Source organism: Gavia stellata, chromosome 9 (assembly GCF_030936135.1).
Source record: "Gavia stellata isolate bGavSte3 chromosome 9, bGavSte3.hap2, whole genome shotgun sequence".
In the NCBI taxonomy this organism is placed as follows: domain Eukaryota; kingdom Metazoa; phylum Chordata; class Aves; order Gaviiformes; family Gaviidae; genus Gavia; species Gavia stellata.
The window spans coordinates 21,659,755-21,684,137 of record NC_082602.1 but is presented as its reverse complement, the minus strand read 5'-3'; the positions used below and the strand labels follow the sequence as shown (position 1 = coordinate 21,684,137).

Below are 24,383 nucleotides of genomic sequence, written 5' to 3'. Positions count from 1 at the left end.
GTGTATATTTTTTTTTTTTTGTTCAAATATTCTTCCTGGTACACTTCATAGACTCTTAACACCAGAGTTTTCACTCTGAAGAATGCAACATCCCACAAGTTTAATATAAACAAAACATTCAATTGATTAAGTAATACAGGACCATACATTTAGACTAAACCTTTTCTTCAAATAATGACTACTTCATCTTTCTTCTTGTAGTGAATTCTATAGCTGGACTCTTATATTGTCTCTTTTAGTAAATAAGCCATACAACTTCTCCTCCCAGTTCTTAACAACCAAAAAAAGCTGAAACTTTTTTTAAAGGAAGGATACTGCTACAAAAATCATAATTATTCCTTGTTCATACTGTAACTTCCTTGAATCAATCAGAACTGCCAATGAAAATGGCTTTTAAAAGCTTTGTTACTTATATTATTAGAAAAATACTAATTCAGTCAGAAATAATTTTCAAATGACTCTGTGCTATGTCTCTTCCAAACTACCAGAATAGGTGTTACTTTGCTCAGCACCATCATTGTAAGAGTTTCTACCTTCCTGAGTGCAGGTTTTGCTTTGCTCAGTGTCATCATTAGAAGATTGTCCCCCTTCCTGACAGCTGGAAACAGTTGCCTTCAGTTTTTCCTCAATTTTATCAGCTGCAGCGCACATTTTAAACTCTCTCAGGCTCCTTATTAGGGTTCCATAGGCTCCTTTTATCCCATGTCTCTGATACCAGACTTGAAACAGCTTAATCTTCTGTTCAGATGTATCACTAAAATAATCCCGAACAGTTTGATCTATGACAGGTTCTGGTATTTTGTGATTACGAACAAATGTCTTGACTTCTTGGAGTGTCATCTCCTCCACAATACCAGCAACATGGCTGCTCAGGTCAACATCTAGAAACATAAAAGGAAATTAATGCTCTTGGCACTTATATCTTACTGTTTTTTTACCACCTGTACTCAGAGTTGATACTTTTCCTATCCAAAAGAGAATCACAGAATCACAAAGGTTGGAAAAGACCTGTAAGATCATCAAGTCCAACCATTACCAAAAACAAACAAACAAAAAAAAAATGCACAAAACACAAACAAAAAAACACCCACACCACACAACACCATGCCCATCAAGCCACGTCCCACAATGCCACGTCCACACGCTCCTTGAATACCTCCAGGGAGGGTGACTGCACTACCTCCCTGGGCAGTCTATTCCATTGTGTTACCACTCTCTCAGTAAAGAAATTTTTCCTAATATCCAGCCTGAATCTCCCCTGGCGCAATTTGAGGCCATTTCCTCTTGTCCTGTCGCTAGTCACTTGGGAGAAGAGACCAACACCCACCTCTCTGCAACACCCTTTCAGGTAATTGTAGAGAGTGATAAGGTCTCCCCTCAGCCTCCTGTTCTCCAAACTAAACAACCCCACTTCCCTCAGCTGCTCCTCATAAGACTTGTGCTCCAGACCCCTCACCAGCTTCGTCGCCGTTCTCTGGACACGCTCCAGCACCTCAATGTCCTTCTTGTAGTGAGGGGCCCTAAACTGAACACAGGATTCGAGGGGTGGCCTCACCAGAGCTGAGTACAGGGGTACGATCACCTCCCTACTCCTGCTGGCCACACTATTTCTGATACAGGCCAGGATGCTGTTGGCCTTCTTGGCCACCTGGGCAACAGATTAAGTTTCAGGTATTCGTGACTTAGTATGTTTTATATGTTGGTTTTTACAGTATGTAGTTGGTCTACTTCTACATGTTCCTACCAAATGCTAGGTAATTCAGATATTTAGGGTTGCATCCATATTGCTTTCTACCACTTGAAATAGAATTTCAGTTCCCTTTGTAACCTCTTCTGTCTTTCTTTATCATTTAAGGCCAGGTCATCCCTCAGGTACCCGTTTTGCTCAAAATAGTGTTGGGAAAGGTCCTAGAGCAGGACAGGTCTTTTGTTGTGATACAGCCTTGAGCTTATATTCTTTTCCTTTTGTCTGTTACTACTGTGGATTTGCCCTTGAACATAAGGTAGGTTTGTGTTTCTGTGATTCTACTGCTGGGTGTGGGACTATGCCATTATCATAATTATCCATGATTCTGGAAATCCAGCTTGCTGCCTCCTAGTGTCTGTACCCCATGCAGAACAGAAGTTCACCTGTTGTCAATTACTAATTGCCTCCTATACAACAGAAATTCCTCCTGAGGCAAAAATTTCATGATAACATTAGATGCCTTAATAAGCACAATATGAACTCGCATTTCTTTAAGTGTTCACTGTTGTACTAGAATGACAGCTCTTGGCAGTGGCAAAGTCTACACAAAAATATCCTTTTTTAGTGTAGGATTTACATGTCTGTAATTTTTGTTCTTCTACTGAATTTTGAGAAATTACTTGTCTTTTACCTGTGTATATGAGAGGTATATTCTCCTGAAAAGAGAAGCAAGAGAGAAATGAGTAGAAAAAAGTTTTGTAAAACACCAACCTTGTATAAGAGGATAAACACATTTCATGACACTTCTGTAATTTTCTTTTAGTTTTCTCCATTATTCCTGTGTTTTATGAGCAAGGGAATCGGATTGGACGAACAAACCTCTTCTGACTTGGTTAAGCTTGGGGAATCACCTCACAATTGCTATTGCCTAAAAGTATGCATTGGGACAGGTACCCTGGGTCAGTGGAGACCTGATGATTTATGAAGTTTTGATCTTGGTCATGTAACTTAGGAGGCACATCAACAAACCCTGGAGATATAATATAGGGTTTCTCTTACTTCTCCCTAAAGAGTCCTCATGGTGAAATTTACTTCATTAATGTCATAAAAGAGAGGCATGCACATGCTTGGGGAGTCCCAGTATAATTTAAATGGAACAAACTGCCTTGCATGAAGCTGAGTTTTTTTGTGATCGAAGCAACAATACTTACATAAGAAACCTCTTTTTTGGATACTACTTCACATAGGTTCTCCTTGCTAGTAAGCCCCTTCTGTTTTCTCTTGCCTGAAACAAAAAAGCATTTTTAAAATTCAGGACAGAATATATCTCTCCTCTGGACTCCAAGAATATAAAATTACATCTGAGTAAGCAGCTGAATATCATATTCAGAGTATGAAAGGAATAAGGAATAGGGAATCACTTACACAAGAATATTATTCCAGCTATTGCTAGTAGTGCTAACACAATTATCAAAGCAGTGGCCCACCATGGTATTCCTGTTTCTGTTGGAACATTGGAAACATTCCATGAAAGTTAAGTCAAGAAATGCAAGATAGCAACACACTCTAAATTTTAAACAAGATCGTGTCAGATTATAAAAGCCTTTCTGTTGTCTCCTAATGGCAGAAGCTACATCTTTATTAAAGTCTTACATACCATGAGTTGTCCCTAAAAAGGAGTAATAGCTCCTATAGCCGCACAGCGATCAAGGGAAAAGAGCAATCATGCTCTGCAAGTCAGTACAGGCCCCAGTAGATATGATGCCCTTAGCTGTGAGGAATCGCTATGGGCCACTGTGTAGAACAGTACAATTACAATAGCCTCTCAAAATACAGCAGATGCTAGACCATGCTAGGTTTTAAAACAGTACCTTTCATTCCGCACACAGTGTCTGAAGTTGAAGTACATTGTTTTTCAATTACACCACTTTCACATCTGCAGAAAACATGAACAAAAATAATTATGGTATTTGTTTTTCTCATTATAAACTTTGTCAAGAGTGCAAATAAAAATCTTCTAACATTTTTTATCAGCTACATATTTCATATATCAAGATGTTGGAGTTTGGAATTTAATAGGTATGAGAATGGTATAGAAAGGTATGGGAGTGGAAAAAGGTGTGGAAATTATTTTCTAGATGTAACAATAGATCACACAAAGACAACAGGAAAGCTCAGCTACTTCATTATATTTTTTTAAAAGTATATACAGACTTGGTGGATGTATACAAGTCTTTCTGCATGCCTTTGGAAAGCCTGCATGGATGCAAGTTAAGTTGCCTGAGCTAAGTCAGCTCAACAAGCTAAGTGCAAAGCAAAACTAGTATGTTTTCCCTCAGGTTATGCATTACCTTAGCCTCTGTCTTGAAACTGGCTGGAAAAAAGTGAGATAACATAGGATATTATACCTTTATCATTAGATATGAAATTGTTAAACTTACATGGTGCATGGATCACAATCCCTACATGGTGCAGAATTGCAAAAATGGTTCTTAGCACAGGTGCATTCCGTGTTCTGTGTTGGGGTACAGTTCTTTGCAACCTCCAAACCTAAAATAAATTTCTTAAAGTTTGTTAGTTTGAGAAAGTAGGCCTTAAAAGCAGGCCTCTGCTTACAAGCTCTTGTCCTCAGACTTGTGTGCTTTTAGCTCTGTCACTGCTGGCATTGGTGAAGCTTAATTGTAAGAACAACATAGCTTTTATAAGGAGCTCTGCTGTCGGAGTGCTGGTAATACGGAGATGGCAAAGAGACCTCTGCTGGCCAAGGGCTCAAACCTATAAAGTACTTGCTAGGACTCATTTGGCACGGCCAGATGTTGTCAGCTTCTTTCTCCCATTCGGAAGTGTAAAGCCAGAAGGAAACTCAGATTACGTAGCCCATCTCCCTGCTTGATGTCAGAGACAAGTTCTTTTACTCTCCCTGACAGACAACAAGTTTTATCTCTTGTTGAGGACCTCCCATAGTGAGGAATTCCACTCTTTCTTTTTAGCTAACATATTCTCTGCTTAAGCATCCAAACAAGTGAATTAATTTTCTCCTATCCTCAGTGTATATGATGAAGCTAACTCCATCTATGAAAAATTATTTCTGCATTAAAAATTACTGTAAGTATCTACCTACTACAAAAGCTATTTTCATAGGCATATAGGAATAGAAGTGAATTTCTGAGTTATCACATTCAGCGCCCTGCTGTAATGGGAAACCATGTTATCTTTCAAAATTTAATGAAACTCTACTGTGAAGCCAGTGCTGAAGCTATTCATGGAAATATCAAACATGAATGATCCTAAGAATGATTCTCAAGGAACTTCAGTGGTAATTTTCCTCCTGCCTAATGTTTTCTACTGACTTTTCTTCAACTACATCATTGTCCATTGGATAATGTGACTAGTCATCCCATTACTCTGTTTTTCCTCTTCAGTTTAATAGTTTCCTTTGTGGCACTGTACAAAATAGTGAATTTTTTTCCTGTACTCAACTTCATTACCCCTCCAAAAATGCTTATTATAGTAGCTAATGAGAGGAAAATTTTCTATGCATATGGAGGTGTTACAGGAAGGGGAAAGCGCCAAAGATTGGTATTCCAGCAGGTGATCTGGGTACAACCATATCAGAGTTAAGAGCTGTCTCTCTGCTCACAAAACTCGATTTTGGATATGAGGAATGCAGAATTGTAATTCACTAAATCCAAGTATACTAGAACTACAGGACACCTGGTGGAACCGATAGGAGATCAGTTTAACGGACTTTAAAAAAAAAAAAAATCTATGATGGGTATTTACGCAACAGGTAGCGAATTTCTGGAACCTGGTGTCCTCCAGTAGGTTCATGCAGAAAGTGCTCATAAACAGATACTAAAATGACTAGGTAGGGATGGACCTTCTAACGTCCTTTCCTACAACTGTGGATGCTGGTAGACTTTGCAGGGAACAGACCACAGAAAGCAGACAGGTTTGTTTGTGTTTTCTCTAAATAGCATCTCTTGCCTCCACTACTGAACACAGAATACTGGAGTAGGTGGACCATTGGTCTGACCCAGTAGGGTATGCCTCATAGTCTCATAATTTGACCCTATATCCCACAGAACATCTTGAATGTATAAAAGACATTACTCTCTCAGCTCCAGCAATTTTAAATAATATTACTAATCACATGAAAGACTACAAAAGAAACCATTGGGAATTCTCCCATCCCTGCTTCTTACAACATCCCTCTTCTTTTAAATAGAGGGCGAAGAAGAAAGAGAGCTTTTCTTCCTTGACTCTAACCAGTTTGTACAGGGTCTGCTTTGCAAGGACTGCTTTGGCTGAGCAAAGGCAGACATAGCTTGTTCTTCTTCCTACTTTGTGCTTGACAAAAGTGAACTGGAGGATAAACTTCTGACTTTGTCATAAATTCCTTCATGTACTACCACTAAAACATTTTAATCTGCATGCTACCCACTATTCAGGGATTGTGGCGACTTTTCAGTCAAATTCTATATCAGAGTCATTGCTAGCATTGCTATTTCTACAGACATACCGAACATGCTGTCACATGCATTGCATCTCAAACACTCGTCCAAATCATTGACGTGATCCATGTACAACTTTCCTTTTTCACATAGAACACAGTGTTCGCTAATATTTGTTGGGCAGTCAGTATTTTTAACAAAACCTGTAGAGACAGAAAAACAAGAATTAAGATTTGCAATACCTTTGGACAGAAGCCATCAGCTCTAAGACCTATGTCAAACTTTCCTTTTTAATCCCTAATGCATTTTGATTTACAAATATGGACAGAATCTATATTATTTACGCATACGTATATGCTCTTCAGGAATGTAGTATACGTAAGATCTGATTACCCTCCTCTTGCTCCAATCTGGGACTGAAGAAGAACACACCAAACAAAACTGTACATGCAAAATTGGAAAACCCATGAATATATGGAGTCTTGTAGGCCTGTGCTTGCACTTTTCTAATTTCTTTCAAAGACGTGTATGTAATTCTTAGCTCTTTCGTGACAAGCATGTTATGTGGGAACTGCTGTCTGTAGTGAAAAGTTATTGATGCACTGAGCTCAAAAAATATTTTTGAAGTGTCTGATGTCCTGTAATAGAGAAAGACACAGCTAGAATGAAGCATTGCATCCAGGAAACCACAGCATGCTGCTTAGTTATCCCAGCAGAAAGCAATTGTACATGTTATGGTTTCCACTCTTAACGACCTTTCAACACAGTCTTATAATGGTACTCACCACGTTCACATTTCTTGCAACAACGATCACCTAAATTGTATTCATCCTGGTTACACAGAATTTCCCTCTTAGCAATGTTCCTCCTTGTAATTAATTTATTGTGCATTATGTGTATTAGAGCCTCAGTATCATTTTTGCACTGTATTTCAATAATTAAGACAAGCACCTAGGAGAGAAGAACAGCAAGTTATTAAAAAAAACTGTCAAGGACTGTAGGTGTGTTTTACTACTAGCACAGAGTTACATCAGTACCGTTACTCTATTGCTAAACGTGTTGATATTCATCCCTTTAATAAAGTTGTTCATTACTTCGGAAGAGTTAATGGACAGTGAGGACACATTAGATTTAGTGCTATCAACCCTACCACTAGAGCTACTGATCCTTTGAACATTAATGCTTGAGAACAGGCCCATACATCTGAGTTGTAACAGATGACCTCATGTGCCTAATTGTAGTGCAAAGCAAAGGAACTCCCATTATTTTCTTGAATTGCCTTCTCTGCCTCAGATCACTGTGCCTAAATCTGCCCTTTCTTAGCCAGTAATAATAATCTTCGATACAGAACGTCCTTTATTCAAATGATATCTTTCTTAATTTCTTGCCACCCTACTGTTGCTAGTAAACTGAACAGTGTTAATGCATCTTTGAAGACAGAAAATTGGACTGTTTTAATCTCAGCCAAAAATACCTGATTTCTAAAATTATCTTGTTCACACTTTGTTTTCCGATTCAATTATTTTTTCTCCTTAGTAGATGATGCCTATGTATTCCTGAAAGAAGTATCATTCTCCCTTCAAATTAATTTACACCCTGATCCATTTCTTTGAATGCATTGTTAAGTTAAATTACATAGTGCTTGGTTTTTTTTTTGTTTTTTTCCTGTTACTAATCAGTAGTAACTTTACTAGCCATCACTGTCCTGTCTCTTTTCATGATAATAAGAAAGCACTGTGGACCAGAGGCCAAACCACTCTTTTTTTCTATTTTGGGAGTAAGGCAGGAAAATGAGAAGGATAGATCTGCTATAGTTTGCCTTCCTCTTGGCAATGGTTTGTGAGGAATTCTGTATATACTTTGCATGCACTAAGTATGAGATGTCTATATAATGGAGGTATGTAATACTTGTTGGCTGGAGAACTAGATTCCCTCCTAGAAATATTGTTACATACGACAGCCTTAGGACAGCCTGCCTTTACTTAACCCAGTTTCTGCAGATAGTTTGGAGTGATTTGAACATTTTCGTGACTTATTTTACTGTGTGTTACTAACTCTCTGTGTGGAGCTGTAACAGAAGAAGTTAAGACAGTCCTTGTCTTGAAGAGTTTGAAGTCTAAACATCTAAGCTGATTTCTACATTTACTGTTCTTGTTCCTATTTAATTAAAAAAATAGTGTTTTGTCTTTTACAAAAGACTCAGATATACACTGTGAGGGATACTGAGGAAGGGGGTAAAATGATGCCTGGGAAGAAATGGAGCAATGCTGTTGTCTTTGGCAAAATGAAGCAACGGGCCAAATTGTGAAGGAGGGGAGTGGCAGTGTACCTTTTTGGAAAGAAGGTTAGTGGGGAGTGAGGTGCAATACAAAGAAACTGCCAAATCCTCATACCAATGGCGCACTGCATGAACTGAAAGTCCTGCCTATCACAGATTCATTCACATTTTAAATCAGCATGCAAAACACCTTGACTAGAATAATTTATTTTTACTTTTGTCTTGGATATTTGAAAGAGGTTAATTCTGAATGGTTGGTTATCTTTGAACACTTTTGAATTGCAGCTTAATACAAATTTGACTGTATCTGTTAATGTTAACAACAAGGGACATACATATTTAAGGAATTATCTAATAATTTGAGGACTGGTTAGTTTTATTGTTACACTTTTTTTTCCTGCCAGAGGGTGATATTTAATGGCTGATTAACTCCAACTTCATGATTTTGTGTGAAACTGCTTGGATGCTAACCGTAACTTTAGTTACATGCAGAAAACTCTTTAATTATCTTAAATATTTAACTTTAATAGGTTTGTATTTCAAACTGGGCTCTAAAGGGAAGGGTTATCTGTGGCTCATTAATTGAAGTAACCTATATGACCACTGTCTGCTGACTTCTACAAGTAGCCACTTCTTTTGATCCTCCGGTCTATCCAGAGATGGGAAGGTGAAAAGCATTTTCTCTCCTTAGCAGCCATCTGTTTTAAAATATATATAATATTAGTTACTATACTGAAATTAGGAAGCCCTTTCTTAGCACCTGGAGGAGAAGCTTCAGCTGCTAAAAAAGGAGTTCAGCACTTGAGAAACTGTGGGTACAGATGCTCAGCCTGTCACTTCCCCCATTCAGCACTCTGACTCTCTTCCTTTGCTGCCAAAGCTTTGAGGGTGCTCTTCTCCAAATCCCAGTGTAATGATGTTAAAAGGTTAAAGTTAGTGTAAGGCCTTAACAGAAGCTGTCAAATGGATGTGCCAAATTAGTGTGATTTGTTTTCCTTTTGCCTGGGAGAACTGTCTTACTAAAAACTGGGATAGAAAGTTTGATTAAAAAATAGTTACCAAAATGTAGTCAGGGACATATGCCCAGTCTGGTTTGGCTTTCCCTGAAGCAGGGTGAAGCCCTGCACCTCCATCGCTCCTCTGCCACATGTCGGACTGGGCCAAGGGAGAGGATGGTCACAGGACAACGCTGGGGGGACATGCATTGCCCTGGCTCTTGGAGCTGGAGGATCGTCACACCCTGACTGGCCTGCCTGCCATGAGGCCTCGGCCAGCAGAAGGGTCCAGAAGCAAGGCGGTCACCGAGGCAGGGAGGCCCTGAGGCAGCAGGATGGATCTTTGGCTGCCCCAGGAAAGCCGATGGCGCCGGAAGCCTTCCAGCCCTGAAGGCAGATGGCGTGCCTGGCACACACGGCAGGCCGACACAAATGCCACTCGTGGCGTGAGGAAGTTGGTGGGGAAATGACTCCTTCATCTCCCCATGCTGACGGAGGAACTGCGACTCAGTGGGGTGAGCGAGAAGCGCGGCACCGGCCTTGCCGCCTGCTCCCTGCTGCGCTTGAGCGCCGCAGCCGACACTCTGATGAACCTGCCCCGCTCAGCGGTGCCTCCTCCTCGCCTGCGCCTGGCAAAGCTCTGCACCCACAGGCACACCCTGCGCCCTGCTTTCGGCACTCAAATCTCCCCTTTTTCGACCAGAGAAGTCAAGTCATTTTTTGGAGGGGGAAAAAGAAGACCCTGAGCAACAGTAAAGAGAAAAGGGAGAGCGAAGGTTACCACAGCCCTAACGCACCCGCAAACAGTACCTGGGCACAGCGGAGAAACTGAACGGCACTGGCAAAGCACGGAGCACACTCAAAGAAAGAAAACGTCCAGACAGTCGTACGGAAAATGGGACAGAATGAAAGAAGGAAACATCTTTCTAAATGACTAATATCAGTAAAACTTAGCTGATTTTTTTTTTTGCATTTACTGAATGCCTGCAATCACAGTGCGTGCACAGCCACAGCCTTCCCTCACGCGAACAAACCTCTCCGTCTCTTGCTTATGGTTTTATACAAGTGAGCCATGCTGATACAGCGAGGGGGCACAGAAATACAACACTTCTTGGTGGAAGCCCTCCGCTGTCGCTCACGGAGATGAACTTCCTGGTACGCTTACAAGAAGTGGGGATCACTTCTCAGAATTTGACATTTAAGCAGTGCCAAACACCTACATCGGTTCTGCTCGCAGGGACGTCTTGCGCTACCTTCCTGTACAAGGAATAATGAGAAAACTGTGGAGGTTTTTCAAAGCAACACCCTAATTTTTTCAAACTTTTTTTGTCCTCCTGGATTTGCACCCTCTTAAAAGCAGTCCACTTGCTATATAAAATTTTTGGTGTGTCTTATGGGGAAGAAAAAGCCAATAGACATTTAGCTTCCTGCGTGCACCTTAATTGCTTTCCTTGTTGTCACTGAGCAGCGAGTGCTAATAGCGGAAAGGAAGCACTTTAGGGCCTTTTACATAGGCAGGGGTGATAGGTGCTTTTTTATGATGTGTACATTCAAAAGCGGCTGTACGTTTTCAGCCTAAAATGACTCACAGAGGCTCTCTTCTACCTTTCTCATCAACCTAAAAAACAGTTGTCATACCTAAACTGAAGACTTTGATTTTATTCCTATTGACTGCTTAGCTCAATCTATGAGGGATATCTAACCTTAGCAAAATCCATAAAAATTATCACAAGCCCAAATTTTTTGGTTTCTCTCCTTTTGCATTGCCCAGGCACTTGAAAACGCTTTCTACCTCCTTCCTCTCCTTCACTCCTACAGTCTTTCAGAATGCTTTCACCAACAGGCATCTGCTAAGGAGACTTATAAAACCTGTTTTCATCCATGTTCCCAGGGCAGAGTGACAGGAACTTTAGTTTCCTTGAAAACTCGTGTCACTTTGGGATTCTCTGGCCTCCGATTCTTCCTGTATCAGAGTATGCCTCATAACGGGTCAACTTCTTTCAACTGAAAAGTTCCAACAGACCTACCTTATGGGGATGTAATCTCAGCTTTGGGAGTGGGTGAACGCGTTATTTGCATACAGGACTTTTTAAAACTTCACAACTTTTAACCCTGAGAAAAAAATGGTCTCTGCTTTCTCCTGTTGTCTTTATAATACATTTTATTTCTAGCAAACCACTTCCACCATTTCTAATCCATAGATGCCTATGGATGAGAAGGCTGATGCCTTCAGAACTTGGTGGCCTTTTTTTTCCACTCCCCGTTTGTTACATGGGGCAACATGCATGAGCTCATCAGGGGCTTTCTAAGTGTTAAAAATGGGGGACGGGGGGATTTTTCTTGCTTTTTTGCCTAGTGGGAGCTGAGAAAAACTTTAACTCATTTTCTGAGTTTTGGTTTGCTTCTGGTACTTTGACAAATGGTTGCTAGAGTTAGCTCCGTTTTAATAGTTTTCTGTGTAATTAATCTCCCTTGTGTTAACCCTGTCAGGGTGGCTTTTTCAAAGTGTAAGTAATTTCCCACTGCCTGTTAAGAGGATTCTCTACTCCAATTCTTTTACTATGATAAGTAATTTCTGCTTTCAGTATCTCCAGTATCATTTTTCCCCCCCTTCTCTTCCCTCCCCCCCCCCAAGGTAGAAGTTGATAGTTAGCACCAAAGTAACCACTAAAAATAGTATTTTGTGTTCTAAAATCTTATGAGAAGGACAAGAAGAATCCAGTTCCATTTTTCTGAAGCCCAGCAATGGGAGTTGGTATTTCCCCACAACTAGAAGCATCCTGAGCTTCCTAAACTTCAAGTGAGATGCACGTGTTCAGTGCCTGTGAGAGCAAGAAGCCTCAGTTACTGTCCAGTGTCTTAAAATAGCCACCGTCCAAATTCAGTCATTACTATTTCGCATCTCAGCTGACTCACATGCAAATTACAGCAATATATGGGGGTGGGGGCTGTATGGTTGGTCCTTTTGTTTGATTTGGGTTTTTGTGTTTGGGTTGGGTTTTTTTTTTACATTTTGGTTTTTAGGAGTACTGTACCAGTGAACACCTAATACTATACAATTCGGGAGAGTTGGAGCAATATTAACAGCTCCCACCTCACTTTGATGTTGTGGCTAAGGATGAATAAGAGCTGGACAGCATAGAAATTTAGCAACTCTTCCCCTTTTTCCTTTTGTAACACAATACAGTTTTCTTGTTGGCACTTTCTCTTTGTTCAGTGAGTTGCCTCAAAGATAAAGGCAGTTAACTGTGGAAACGTGAGCAGACAAATGTTTCCAGAATTGGGGCCCTTATACTTTTCACTTGAATCTTGGGTCATCCCATGACTTTATGGCTGTTTATATGTATCCATTCAAATGCATGCATTAGTTGTCTGGGAAATGAGAAAGAATGGTCAGCACAGTAATGTAGGAGTCCTGTTTTCAAAGGTATGTCTTATAAATTTCCAGAAAACTGCCCACTCTGTAGTCCTGTCAGATAGTTACAAAATATTTAGATAACACTTCACTCTCTTAAGATGGCCTGTTTCTTTAGAGCATGTCTCTGAGTGGTATGTGGTTTTGCAGCTTGTTTTATGGGGTAAAGTTAGATGTTTTCTAACTATGTAGGCCATTGCTGTTTTGCATGACTATGCAACTGCTTCTACTTTAGTGCAACATGGAGTTCCTTGGAAAATTCGGGTCTCATTCAACAAACTACTTCCGTGTTCTGGTTTATTCAAATTAGTATGTCAAATGCTGTCCAGATTTACTGATTTTATAAGTAGTGGAATAACAGGCTAATAAACCCCACCGCCCATTTTAAAAAAGTAGAAAGTATGTGGGAGTGCTACAGTCTTTCTAAGGGGTACTGAAATTTAGAAACAAGTGGAAAATAAGAATAGAAATTATATTTATTCTCTGGGAGCAGCATGATAAGAGAAAGTATTTTTTAATCTGAATTTATATTCTGAATAGTTCCAAGATATTGAGCTAGACTGACATTTCTGCCAATTGTTTGCTGCTCCTGTACAGGAATAGATAATACACATTTCTGTCAGCAGATGAAAATCCTTATTTGTATTTAACTACGCTCTGGTGCTTTGTGCAGGGGCATGGACATAACCCTCTGAATCACTTTAAATAGTTTACTACCTTTTATACAGTAAATCAGATCAGATTTTGAGTAGTTTTTATCTTAACATCTGATTTTAACCTGCCAAACCCCAAAGCAAACTGCAATGTAACCACACTGTGAAGAGATTTTCAATGTCAACTCCAGTGAGTTCTCTCTGAAATAGGTGAGAACTGGGGTTGGGGATGCAATGTGTGTTGCATCCACACTTCCAGGCAGTTCACAGCTCTGCTATGCAGCAGGGCTTACTGCCACCTGCCCGATCCCCACTATCCTACCTCTGGGCTCTCAGAGCAGGGCTGCCTCCGGGCAGCTCTGCTAGCATGCAGGCAGAGCCAGTGCATCTGCACCTGCATGTGCCCAGGTCTCCTGCCCAGGAGCTTGCTGCCGCTACAGCTCTTTGGCCTAACGCACCTGTACCAGTGGAGATCCCTGTGCCCCAGTCACTGAAACACTTCCTTACTTTCCTTGTTGACACTAGCCCTTCAACATGAGTGTTTGCAAAGGTAACTTTACCGGTAATAGTTAGACACACAACCTAAGCTCTGAAGCTGCGGAGACTCGTATTGTGCAACAGGGATGATTAAGGCAACGAAGGCAGGCCCTGCCCCGCTACCCTCAGTAAACGCTGCCCTTCATGCCACCAGACTTGGACTATTTCTCTAGCTTTTCTCGGGTTAATGTCAGTAGTGGTTCAAAACTCCTCTGCCACAGGTATTTGCTTTTATGTTGCTTTATGAGATCACTTTGTTACGGGTCCCTGAGGTGCACTGCAAGTCAGCTTTCACTAACGCGGTCCTTGCCTGGGCAGATACCCAACCACAGATCTAACCGTGCTGTCTGTGCGCGGTGCTGAACCTGCCTCCCCAGCGTCCCTGGACAGGTCTGGGTGGCTGCGGACAGAGGCCAATGCCAGCTGTCGCTGGGTCCCCCGCACCTATGGCACACGACCCGGTGTCCCTGACAGCCACCTGCATTCGTGTCCCCCCCCCTTTTTTTTTTTTCCCTCCGCTTTTCCGTAATGCCCACTTCCCTCCCCCTGGCACCCTCAGAAGTGACTGTAAAATCAGAAAGGGCCTGAACTTGAAGGTGGGTTTTTAAAGGGGGGGGGGGGGGGGGGGGGTGGGAAATCGCCTAAATGAATTACCTGAAATCTCGGAAAAAAGTTTGTTGCGGCAGGCGGCGATCAGACACCGGGCAGCGCTCCTGGCCCCACCTGCCGCAGCACCCCGCGTCTCCGGCCGGCGCTCGCCCCGCTGCGGAGCGCCAGCCCGGTCCGCCCCGCCCGGCTCCCGGGCGCCCGTCCCGCTCACCCGCTCGGGCAGACACTTACGAGGAGCAGGGGAAGGAGTCCCCGGGCCATGCCGCCGCTGCCCAGCGCTGTCCGGCACCCTCCGGCAAAGCGAAAGCGGCCCGTCCGGGCACGGCCGCCGGCAGCCTGCTCCTGCCTGCGCCCTGCCCACACCCGGCTCCTCCCATGTTGGTAAACACGGCGCGGGCCCGCCCCGGCCCGGCGCGGCGCGGCGCTGGGGGTACGCGGAGGGGCCGGCGGCCGGTAGCGGGCAGAGCTGCCCCTTCCCCGCCCGGCCCGCAGGTGCCCGCGGCGTCGGGAGCCAGCCCCGGGCGGGGGCTTCCGTCCCCGAATGACCCCGAGGGCAGCCCCCTGCTCTCTGCGCTGAGCTCCCCTCGGTGAAGGGGAGGCAAGGGCACGCTGGCTCCTTTCGGGTGTCGTGGGCACCGCGCTTTCCACGGGGGTCTTAAGTGTTTGGGCTGTATGGGGTCGGGCGCACCCGCTTGGCAGCTTGTGAATGCCAGGCATGGCCCTGAGGGCACAAAGCAAAATGCCAACAGACTGTTGACTGGGCATGAGGCATTTGCTTCATGTGCTTCAACTGCTGGGTGGAGCAATTACCTCCCCACCAAGGGCAGAAACGCCGATTTTGCAATATTGGTAAGGACAGGCTTGGGGCAGGGAGTCCTGAATCTGTAGGAGTGGAGCAGTCATTCAGAACAGGTTAAATTCACTGCAGCAGGAGATACCGCCTTTTGCTGTCCTATTGAAAGTATTGCTCAAACTTGCAACTTCTATTTTGTAGCTATTTCCAGTCACTCCTTGCGTTTTCCCTGCGAATTTTCAGTAGTTTGAAATGCTGGTAATCTGGCCTCCTTCTTAGTGTTAGAAATAACGTGATGGTGTCAGTTATTGATACATGTTTTGATCTTTCAGGTTTTGACATGACACCATTGCCTTCGGAAGACCATGGTTGCAACTGAGCTGGCATTTTCATTTTAAACACCATTTTTCAGTGGTTTTATGACTCAGATTTCCAGAAACCCTTCAGATTTGCTGCTGGTATGGCTCTTAGCTGCTGTACAGATAAGCTGGGTTCATAACATCATCAAAACATAGCTACTGTTTTAAATATTGCAGGCTTTTTAACCACTTCCGGATAAAACGAAATGTACTGCTGACACATTTTTAGAGATGCTGCCTTTGGAGTATCCTTTAACAATCAACTTTTTGCCTTCCCAGTGGCAGTACGGATTATGACGAACAAGAGGTACCTCTCTTGGGTGCAGTGCCTGTGTTACAGGTCTGTAGTTCCTACTGGGCAAACCCAAATCGGCATGTACCCAAGGCTGTTAATTTTAGCGGAAATTTGTGTGCGGGTAGGGGTGGAGTAAGGACTGCGAGCAACGTTGTCCGGATCTGGACAGCTGCTGCAGCAGAAAGCTCAGTAGAGTTGTTTCCAAATTTGTGACTTGGAGGATTGTGGTTTGTTCTAAAACCAACACCTATTGTGACTGGGCCCTCAGCGGGCATCACTTAGCATTCAGTAACACCTTGGTGTGCTTCTTGCCCTGATTATCCAATATCTTCCGCTAACGTCTATTAGACGCATGTGGTTTACACTCTTCCCTGCCCCCCCGCCCCAGAGGTGTGATGACTGCATGCGTATACTGTTTTGTGGTGGAGTGTTTTTGTCTTGGTAGGGAGCTTTGAGACATTTGAAAAGCCGCCATTCTTGTCAAAACAGTTGTGTCTGCATATGACTTGAAGTCTTACCTCACGTAGTTAATAGCTGTAGCTGTTTGGGGTTGTTTTATACATACATAATGGATACAAACCAAGAGACAGCAATGTGTTTGGACAATTTTTTGTTTGTTCTTTGACTATCCTGAGTTGGGATCGGTGAGCACTGTAAGGCTGGTGTTTTTATCTTTGCACTGTTCCTTGGGTTGCAGCAGCTTTTTGGGCTGGTGAAAGTGGCAGCCTTGACTATTTTCTTTACTCACCCTTCACCTAGATCTTGATTCAGGTGTCAGTTGAGGAGTGTCAAACAGGAGACAAGATGCTGCACTATTTTTCTTACCAGCAGATGGCCTTGCACCTTTCCTAACATGCAAAGAGGGATCAGGCTGTGGTGGGATCAAACTGCAGGAAGAGTTAACACACAGGAGACTGGCAGTTCCACCTTTAAAAATGTAAGGTTTTGGAATTAAAGTCTATTTATTTATAAATATAAAATATTTATTTACTGTGCTATTTTGATTTTTGTGTTTTTTTTTTTTTTTTTTTCTTGTTATTGTTCTATGTCCGCGAATGCGCACTTGTCATAGGCAATTCTGTTGAAGATAGCTGCAAAAACACCCAAGGAATAATTTTGGACACACATGACCTCAGTGTTCTGGCTGTGAGAGTGGCTGAGTTGGAGTCTGAATTCATGCCTTAACTGGCATGGAACCTTTTCGTCCCTTTCTAGAAGCCTACTTGCACCTAGAGAAACTGACTCTATCAGGGTATTACGACCTTATGAATTGCTAAGTTTTTGAGAAGGCTGGCTTAATTACTCTCTTCAGGTGAAGAAAAAATTGAAAAGGTGAAATAAAACGTGATTGAGGGCCCAGAGGCCTGTGCATTGTGCTGGTCTCGTCTCAAAATGTTGAATCCGTATTTATATTCCAGAGGGAAAATAATGGGGGGGGGGAGCATAAGATCTGACTTGCTTTCTACTGCTTCTTTCTTTGTTAAATTGTTACAGCTTTTTTTTTAATTTAAATATACTGTTGTGAGGTTTTTTTAAATACTTGGTTTAGATTTGTTTTGGCATATTGGTAATTATTTACCAGTTCTTTTGTACTAAGATGGACAATTAGATTACTGCATAGCTTAACCAAAGTAGTTCCATTAAACTTAAATTCTCCTTTGACCTACAATACACATTAGAAGATTGTTGTTGCACAGACGACTTGCACTGTGATACCTTAGTATAATAAATGTAGGAGCTGTTGAATTTGAGAAGAACTATGAACTCCTCACTACAATCATCTTCCTGTTACCTTTGCATTTTCTTGTCATGTATATGTTGACTTATTCCCCTGTCTTTTAGTACATAGAAAGTTTGCCTTAAAATGTGGATTAGGGGACACAACTGTTGTATTTGGACAACTTGATTTGACTGAAAAGGGAGGAAAATAGGAGAGAATACAGAATATATATTTTGGCGATACTTAAGATGAAACATTTTGTGATGCGATTCATGTTTTGTAAATAACCTGAAGTTTAAAGAGAAGGGGGATAAAGCTCAAACACTTAATAATTGGGCCCAAAGTAGAGTAATTTTGTTTCACTTTCTGTCTGCATTTTGTTTTATTCTGCTTTTCTGTTTTGCCTCTCCTCTCCCTCATGTATGTTCAGAACACCTTAATTTTGACTTTTTTGGTTCAAGTACTAGACTGAGTAATCCATTGCTCATGCAGCTCTATTGCATTTCCTTCATCCTTGGTTCAAACCTGTTCCATTCTGTGACTCTCGTCCCAGTGTGATATGGCCAGATTCTGACAATTTGAGGTTACCCTTCTCCCTTTCTAAGATACTCCTTATAATTACCTGGGTTAGTGGTATAGTGGAAGGTTCTTGGTCAGATGATGTGGCAGCAAAGCACTGTATTGGCCCAAACACCCCATTCTGTGGGCAGATAAGCTGATATAACAGCATGGAAGTGGGAAAGCAGTGTATGATCGGAGAGGTTTATGAACACTCTGTGGCTTTTTTTGTAAGGGTGCTGTATGGTGTTACATCAAATCAGATCAGGGAGTTCTGGCATGCAGCATGTTCCTATTAGAAGTAATAGTGATCTGATACATAGGCCTGTGGAGCCATGGATGCTGGTGTTTCTTTAAAAAAAAAAAACAAACACACTAGCAACAAAACAGAGTGGAACAAACCAGAGTGGAAACTGAAACTCATAAGAAGTCACTTGCCCCCTCTAGCAGTTCTCATCTGGAGAAGGTGGTAAAGGAGAATTGGGAATAGTCCCTGCCACTCTAAAAGAAAGCTGAAACAAATGCACATCCTCTCTCTTGTAATTCAACTTTTTGACACAGCCCTGGATCCATACTTTTGTTCAACAGACCCTGTTTGATGACGTCAATGCATTCTTCACAGCAGGGAAAAAAAAAAATCATTTTTCAAACAAGTCGAGCATTTCCTTAGACTGGAAAAGCAAATTGGCTGGATGCCTGGTGGCTCCTACAGCCAATCACTATAACCTTACCATAAATGTAGATGTGTTTCTATGTTAGGGTTGATTATTGACTTTATTTTAGCCATGCGACCATCCTGTCCTAGTCCTCTGTGTCTGCACTCTTCCAGTGAGTGCTGAGATCGTGAATGCTGCATTATTTAGCAAATATTTTGCACATCACACAGGCTCACTGAAAATTTGACTTTGTGACTTGATATATTGTAAATGCATCTCCTTTAAACGTTTTGCAGAGCTCTGTATCCATCCAGAACTTGCAGCAGGCAGCTTAGCTTCAGAGGCTGTCTGGTGCTCTCGTCTCTTTTTTTCAGGGTAATTGCTCTTAGTTGTTTTTTGAGGATTATATTACTAATACTAAGATTATGCTTTATACTTGCAAAGCTTGGTGTACAGCAAACGCTAACTGTCAAATGTGTAACAGATGAACTGTAAAAGCTCTTGAGATAATGTGCTAGGGAGGCTAGATGTTCTCCAGAGGTGAGTGAGGAAGCGTTCAAACCTTTTTTCGTCAGGCACTGCCTGGACAGAGCATGGCTGATTTAGTCTGTGAGTAGTATTAGTTTCCTGCATTTGTGAGTTAAATCCAAGGCTGAATCCTTGGATCCATACTGAGGATGAGAGAGGAAAGATCTGTAGAGAAATGTCTGGAGTTAAAAGGTAAATATGAATGAAAGGAGGTCTTTAGTTCTGGTTTTAACCTTTGATCTGAAGATGGCAGTAACAGGCACACCAGATGGCTTTATTTCTGATGCTGAGTAAGTGACACCCAAACAGCCACCCTTCAAGGAAAAAAGTTTTCATAATAACTTTAAAGTTAACTAAGACATTTTATTAAAGGTGGTGGTGGGGAGGAGGAAACATCTTAAAAAATCTTGGCATACTGTAGTTGATCAGAATTTCTGAAACTGTAAGAAATGCTGTGTCTTTTGGGATTTCATTCCACTGGTTTGCTTTGTTCTGTCATGCTTCTGTTTCTGGGATATCATCTAACAAGTGAGACTAGGATGCTTAGATAAAGCAATGCCTTGTGACTGAGACTCCAAAATCCCTTGGGTTTTTTTGGATATCGCTTAACCTTTGAAATTCTTTGGGGGGTGGGGGGGAGGGACAGTGATGTGAAAAGCTTTATCCCTCCCACTAACGTCTCAGATGCAGTTCAGCATCCTCTGCGACATCAAACGTTCTTCAGAGTGAGAACAGGATGCAGTGATCTCTCTCTGAACGTTTGTCTCCTGGGCACTGCTGTGCACTTTTAACCAGGGCTTATGCTTAAGGTAAACAATCAAGAGCTAAATTCTGGTAGAGAGGGGGTTGTTGTGGTAGGAGCAAGGTTTGGAGGTGATGGGCTGTCACTGTTCCCTTCCTTCACCTACTCACCCACTTCTACCACACATCTGCACAAACAGACAAGAGGCCTGGGTAGCTCATGCAGCTACGGGAGTGAGTCATAGCTTCTCTGTTCAGCTGCACAGCCTGCCGCAGTCAAGCTTTTATGAGCATGAAGCAAATGAGATGAGTATGTAGTACAGACAAATTTATATTTCTATCAAAATGCAGTTGATTGTTTTGTCGGTGGTTCTCATCAGCAATTAAATGAGGGGCTTAGAAAGCTCTGCGTCTTCAGGAGTGGTCATAACAAAAAGGGATACACTGATGTTTGCTGTCTGAAGCAGTCTGTTAAGTTCCCAGATAAGATGTTCGTGGTATTTTTCAGCTGAATCATTTCTCAAATACTTCTTGGAAGCCAAGTATTTCAGAAGAGGCATCCTTTCCGCACTGCATGGTAGCTGCCTCTCCTGCTGTTAGCCAGCTCACACGTAGGAACGGGAGACTGCATGGGGGACTGCAGAGGGATGAACAGCAGAACATGTGTTTCTGGTTCCCTGGTATGGGCAGAAGAGTCTGGTGCCAGTGCAGGCCACAGATTTAACAGCCACAGGTTTCCTGTGCATTTCTCCCAGCTCGGGGGTGATCAGAAACCCCCCTGTCTGGAGGTAGCCTGCTGAGAGGAGAGCAGTTTCTCAGTTTCATGTGAGAAATGAAGAGGGACTCGCATCCCTTTGCTGTAATAGTGTAAGGAAATTGTCTTACTTTCTTCAAGTAGTTTTGGACCAGATTCTCAGCTCTCGTTGAATCACTTCAGTGAGCCATGATTTTACTTGAGATCAATGGTAATTTTGACGTTGTCTTGAGTGAAGCTAAGATTTCACTACATGTACATAAAGCAGATGTAAAGATACGTTATGTCAGTAACAGGGTCTTCCCTTCCTCTGGGAGGCAGGGCTGGCCGCCAGCCCCTTCTCCATCAGCCCCCCAAAAGGACAGCCCAGTCCGCCCTGCACTTGCTGCATGGCAGAGCCTGGAGCATCTTGGCTTGGTGCAGTGAAGGGCCGTTGCTACGTGGAGCTTGTTCCTTGCTCTCCCAGCTACTGTTCCACTATCCCTGAGTGACCTGGTACAAACCCCACATTTTCTTTTCAGGGGGCCTACCTGAAAAACAGGGTCTGACAAAAAGAAGTCTACAGAAGAATAACTATAAATTATTAAAATCAAGGTAATAGGGAAGGTTTAGCCCTCATGAAAACAGCACCTTTTATTATGTAAGCAGAAAGAATGAAAACAGATGTTAGACCTTTTTCCCAAGTGTGGTTGCCCTGTGTTCCCCCCAGCCCATTTTTCTGAGAAGGCCTGGCCATTTGCAGTGCAAGTGGCACTGAGTTTTTAATGCTATAAATTACTGCAGCAACACTGTTTTATTTAAATACGATTCAGAAAGGGGGATGTGTTTATGCTGAAGACCTGCTAATTGCATAATTTTCTCCCTTTATTAAACAATGTGTTGGTGCTGTGTAATGCAGACTAATCAGAGTGCAGAGGAATGATTTATATTATGTTGAAGAGGTCTGAGCATTTGACCTTGTAAATGAATTCCCAGAGACAGCTAAATACGATGCCCTAAGTAACAGGCTCTAATTAGGAAGCTGAAAGAGTTGTATGTAGTTCTGGTATCCTGATGTGGAAACTATCCAGGCATTTTCAAGATTCTTGGGCAACAGTGTTTTGCAGCAGTGAAAGGAGTTACTGCATCTATTGAAGAAGTTACTAGCAAGGAACTGAAAGGAAGAGAAATCTAGGAAGTACTTACAGGACTGACAACATGGCAGAAGCCATAATTCTGAGACAGAGATATACAAAACCTTGTCTTTTATTTAGTGCTGTTACTGACTTGCAAGAAGAACAGAACATGAATCATCAAGCTTTATCATTTTCTGCCTGTAGGTACTTGGGATATTCTTGAAGTCCTGAAAACCCCAGTGAAACCAGGCAGATGTTAGTCTTCCGTCTGTGGAATGGAGGGAGAGCTGTGTGTAGCGAGAGCTGTATCTGTACCGGTCCCTGTGAGCACACTATATGGGTGTGTGCAATGCAGAACAGTATATGTGATCTTATCCTGGTTAAGAAATGGGTCAAAAAGCAGTGGAGGTTGGAGAAATCTCCAGCTGGACTATAGGCAGATTAGACCTGAGTCCTGACAGTTCTCATTGCCCATGAGACCAGTGGTACAACAATTGGTCTTGAAATGGCCTGGAATGAGCAAAAGCTTTGCAGAATTCTGTGGGTTTCCTTATTTCTGAAGGATGGTTATGTTTGTTTCAGAAAATGTGTGTCTAAGTGTCTCTTATAGTCATAAAAGGAAAAGAACAAAACATTGTTCTTTGGTCTGATAGGGAATTTGAGCAAACAGTTAAAGGTAGGCATGTAAAACACATTTAGTGGAAAATTAAAAAAAAAAAAAACCCTACATTTGTCTGGAATGCTGGCACACTTTCAGAAAACCAACCGAATTATTAAACAAAAATAGCATGTTATCTGTACTTTTCCGTAGTTCTTATGACTGTCTGTAAGAAAGAGGAAGAAGAAACTACCTTGCATAACTAAGATGCATCTGTAAAGCAAAGGCAAAAAACCTGCCTGCTTCAGTCTTCTTGTGAGACTTGAGCATTTTCTAGGGAGACATTTATAAAATGAATGTGCTGGAGCATGGGTAGCTGTGTGCTAAGTTCCTCCTGGCTAAGTGACCAGCCATCGTCAGCTGTCAGTCTCCTGGAGCATCACAGTACATAACAGGAGGGTCTTCCAGGCCCAAGCAGCAGCCAGGATGGGTGCAGGAAGATGCGACTGAGGCAGGTTGACACTGCACTCAGGGCAGAGGAGAGCACCAGTGAAGCCCTGTCCTTCCTGCAACCTTCAGTGAGTTAGGCACCACTTTGCCAGGTGTGTTTGTCTGCACCTTGTTTTCATCAACCAAAATCACATTCAGCAGAAGTGCGATGGATGGGGGTAGGGATCCTTTTGCACAGGTCAGAGATGCAAAGAGTTTTCTCAAGGCTTCATATTATAAACAGGATTCTGCTGGGGAGGACTCTGTTTTATCCTAGATCTATAATGTAGGTTGTAGCAAGTTCTAAAAACATGTACACACACAAACACTTTGTCTGTGACATTCATCTGTAACTTATGTTATTGTTCAGATCACTGATAAAGGCATTAAGGTGCACAGCCAATGATGTGTAGGGACGGTCCCACAGATTCGCACCCACTCAGCAGTGATTTCCCTGCGCTGCTGTGCTGTGATACTTCAGCTAGACAGTTCTCATGCTACTCTGCATAGGTCAATTCTGCATTCGCCTTATTTTTAATTATTTCATGTTTTAGAAAGTAAAAGGCTTTAGAGGGCTTTTACAACTAAGTTTGTAATGTTTCTCAAAAAAAGTTTGACAAGAAGTCATTTTTATAAAGCCTTATTCATCAGCATTTATTATATTATCTCCTTTTATTATTTGGATTTTATATTGGCAGCTGCAATAGTTTGACTTGAAGTGGTGTGTTCTTCTGGCAAGTTTGTAATTAGCTACTTTTTGCCATTACATGCTTGAAATTTTTGTTAAACTGCCTTTCTTCCTGTTTTGGAAAAAACCCCTTAAGCGTTTTTAAAGACTAATGAAAATAAGTGTTAATTGTTCTGGAGGCACTTTGGCCTGTTCTCTGGAACACCTGGGTGGATGCAGACTATCCAAACCTGCTTCGCTGTGCATGCCCAACTTTACTGATGGCTGTTTTAGCACCCTTCTGCAATGGAATTGAAATAAAAAACCCCAAACTGTTTTGCAATCCTTTGAATTGACATCTGACTTTCCTTGTACAGAAAATGCACATGTATTAAATATGTTTGCATTTGCCAAATTTTTGACAATTCCATATAACAGCATATATTTCCGTATAATAGCATGCCAATTCCAAAAGTTCGTTT

The 24,383-nt window shown here is 42.2% G+C and overlaps 1 protein-coding gene across 1 annotated transcript; it reads right to left on the bottom strand.

The window, feature by feature from the left end:
* Positions 1 to 415: 415 nt before the first annotated feature.
* FAS (Fas cell surface death receptor) lies at positions 416 to 14,892 on the bottom strand. Its single transcript, XM_059821441.1, has 9 exons — positions 14,860 to 14,892; positions 6,927 to 7,092; positions 6,210 to 6,344; positions 4,129 to 4,237; positions 3,559 to 3,623; positions 3,113 to 3,190; positions 2,899 to 2,972; positions 2,379 to 2,403; positions 416 to 881 (listed from the first exon to the last, which is right to left on the bottom strand). Exons 1-9 carry the CDS (start codon positions 14,887 to 14,889, stop codon positions 466 to 468), a joined length of 1,098 nt encoding a protein of 365 aa, XP_059677424.1. The 5' UTR covers positions 14,890 to 14,892; the 3' UTR covers positions 416 to 465.
* Positions 14,893 to 24,383: the final 9,491 nt, after the last annotated feature.

What these genes read in the sequence shown, in the direction of transcription:
- FAS (XM_059821441.1), bottom strand. Translation starts at nt 14,889, where the DNA reads ATGGCCCGGGGACTCCTTCCCCTGCTCCTC. An exon ending in GACTCCTTCCCCTGCTCCTC is followed by an intron (nt 7,093 to 14,859) that starts GTAAGTGTCTGC and finishes CTTCTCTCCTAG; the next exon opens with GTGCTTGTCTTAATTATTGA. An exon ending in CCAAAAAAGAGGTTTCTTAT is followed by an intron (nt 2,404 to 2,898) that starts GTAAGTATTGTT and finishes TTCTCTTTTCAG; the next exon opens with GAGAATATACCTCTCATATA.